Source organism: Antrostomus carolinensis, unplaced genomic scaffold, assembly GCF_000700745.2.
Source record: "Antrostomus carolinensis isolate BGI_N321 unplaced genomic scaffold, ASM70074v2 scaffold38897, whole genome shotgun sequence".
In the NCBI taxonomy this organism is placed as follows: Eukaryota; Metazoa; Chordata; class Aves; order Caprimulgiformes; family Caprimulgidae; genus Antrostomus; species Antrostomus carolinensis.
In genome coordinates, this window is record NW_010328711.1 from 1 (window position 1) to 1236 (window position 1236).

At 62.6% G+C, this 1236-nt stretch overlaps 1 protein-coding gene across 1 annotated transcript; it reads right to left on the bottom strand.

Annotated features, from left to right (window-relative positions):
• Positions 1 to 4: 4 nt before the first annotated feature.
• Positions 5 to 1231, bottom strand: LOC104528354 (cartilage intermediate layer protein 2-like; the record flags this gene model as incomplete). Its single annotated transcript, XM_010172333.2, has 1 exon — positions 5 to 1231. A coding segment is annotated over one exon (1227 nt), but the record flags the coding sequence as incomplete, so codon positions are not given.
• Between the last annotated feature and the right edge of the window lie 5 nt (positions 1232 to 1236).

Genomic DNA, 1236 nt, shown 5'->3' on the forward strand with positions numbered 1-1236 from the left:
TGTATTCCTGCGGCCCCTCGATCTGCACCTTGATGAAACAAGCCCTGAACTCCTGAGGGTTGGGCCACCATGAGAGGTAGTCACCGGTCCAGGAGGTCAAGTCGCTCTCCTTGAAGGGCACCACGTTGTACTCATACTTGTCCACCTCCACGCGGTAGAAGCGGAGGTGGTTGGCGCTGACCGGCGCATTCTCACACTCCTCCAGGCTGCGGTAAGGGTAGATGGGACCATTGGTCTCGTCAACGTTGTTGGGGTCAGGCTTGGCCACATTGATTTGGAAAGCCGTCTTCTTCAAGTTGGGGTCATCATGGTCCAACCGGCGGTAGCCCAACTTGCCCAGGTAGGGTTGGGACACCCCAATGGCATTAGGGTTGAGTTTAGGACTGGAGGCCACAGCTTCCAGCTCCTCCCCACCCAGCGTGGCAGTGACATACGCCGAGTAGGCGTCGGGACGTTGGCCGTCGCAGAAGGCGGGCAGGCAGGCGCCGTTGGGACCCGTCACCACGCTGTCAAAGCGACCCCACGCCCGGGGGTTGGCAGGATAACCGGGCTGGGGCTCCAGGTTGATGAGGCTGATGACCACCCCTTCCAGTTGCTCATAGGGGTTGAACTTCTCATTGCTGTAAGCCCTGACCTTGACGAAGCAGCGGCGATCCTCCGGCACGTCCAGGTTGAAGAGACGCCTCTCCCGGATCTCCAGGTTCCCCACCAGGAAGGTCCTCTCCTCCCTCTTCCCCCGGCTGCCCCCGGCCGGGCGGAGGACCCCCTCCTCCTCCCACAAGCCAGTCTCAGGGTTCAAGGACCACAACTTCATCTTCTGCAGGTGCTCCGGCATCCAGACCTGCCCCGCGTCCATCCTCACCTCCACCGGCCCCGTCTGCAGCGCCGCGCCGCTGTCCCCTTCCCGAAAATCCACGGCGAACATGCCGTAGGTCCTCAGAGGGACAATCTCCCCCTCGGCGTCGGCGAAGCTGAGGTCACTGGAGGCGGCGCTGGCTGTCGCCATGTCCCTGGGGTCTAGGAAGGTGACACTGGCTTTGACTGTGCCCTTGAAGACCTCCCCGGAGGGACGAAGGAAGGCGCCAGCGGGAAGGACAAGCTCCCCTATGGGCTCCTTGCCGTTGGCTTCCCCCAGTAGGATGGCGTTGCTCTGGCTGCCGTCCAGCTCCACCGGCTCCTTCTTCCTCAGCATCTTCACCTCCTGGTAGACGGCACCACCGCGGCGGTTGAAGGGCA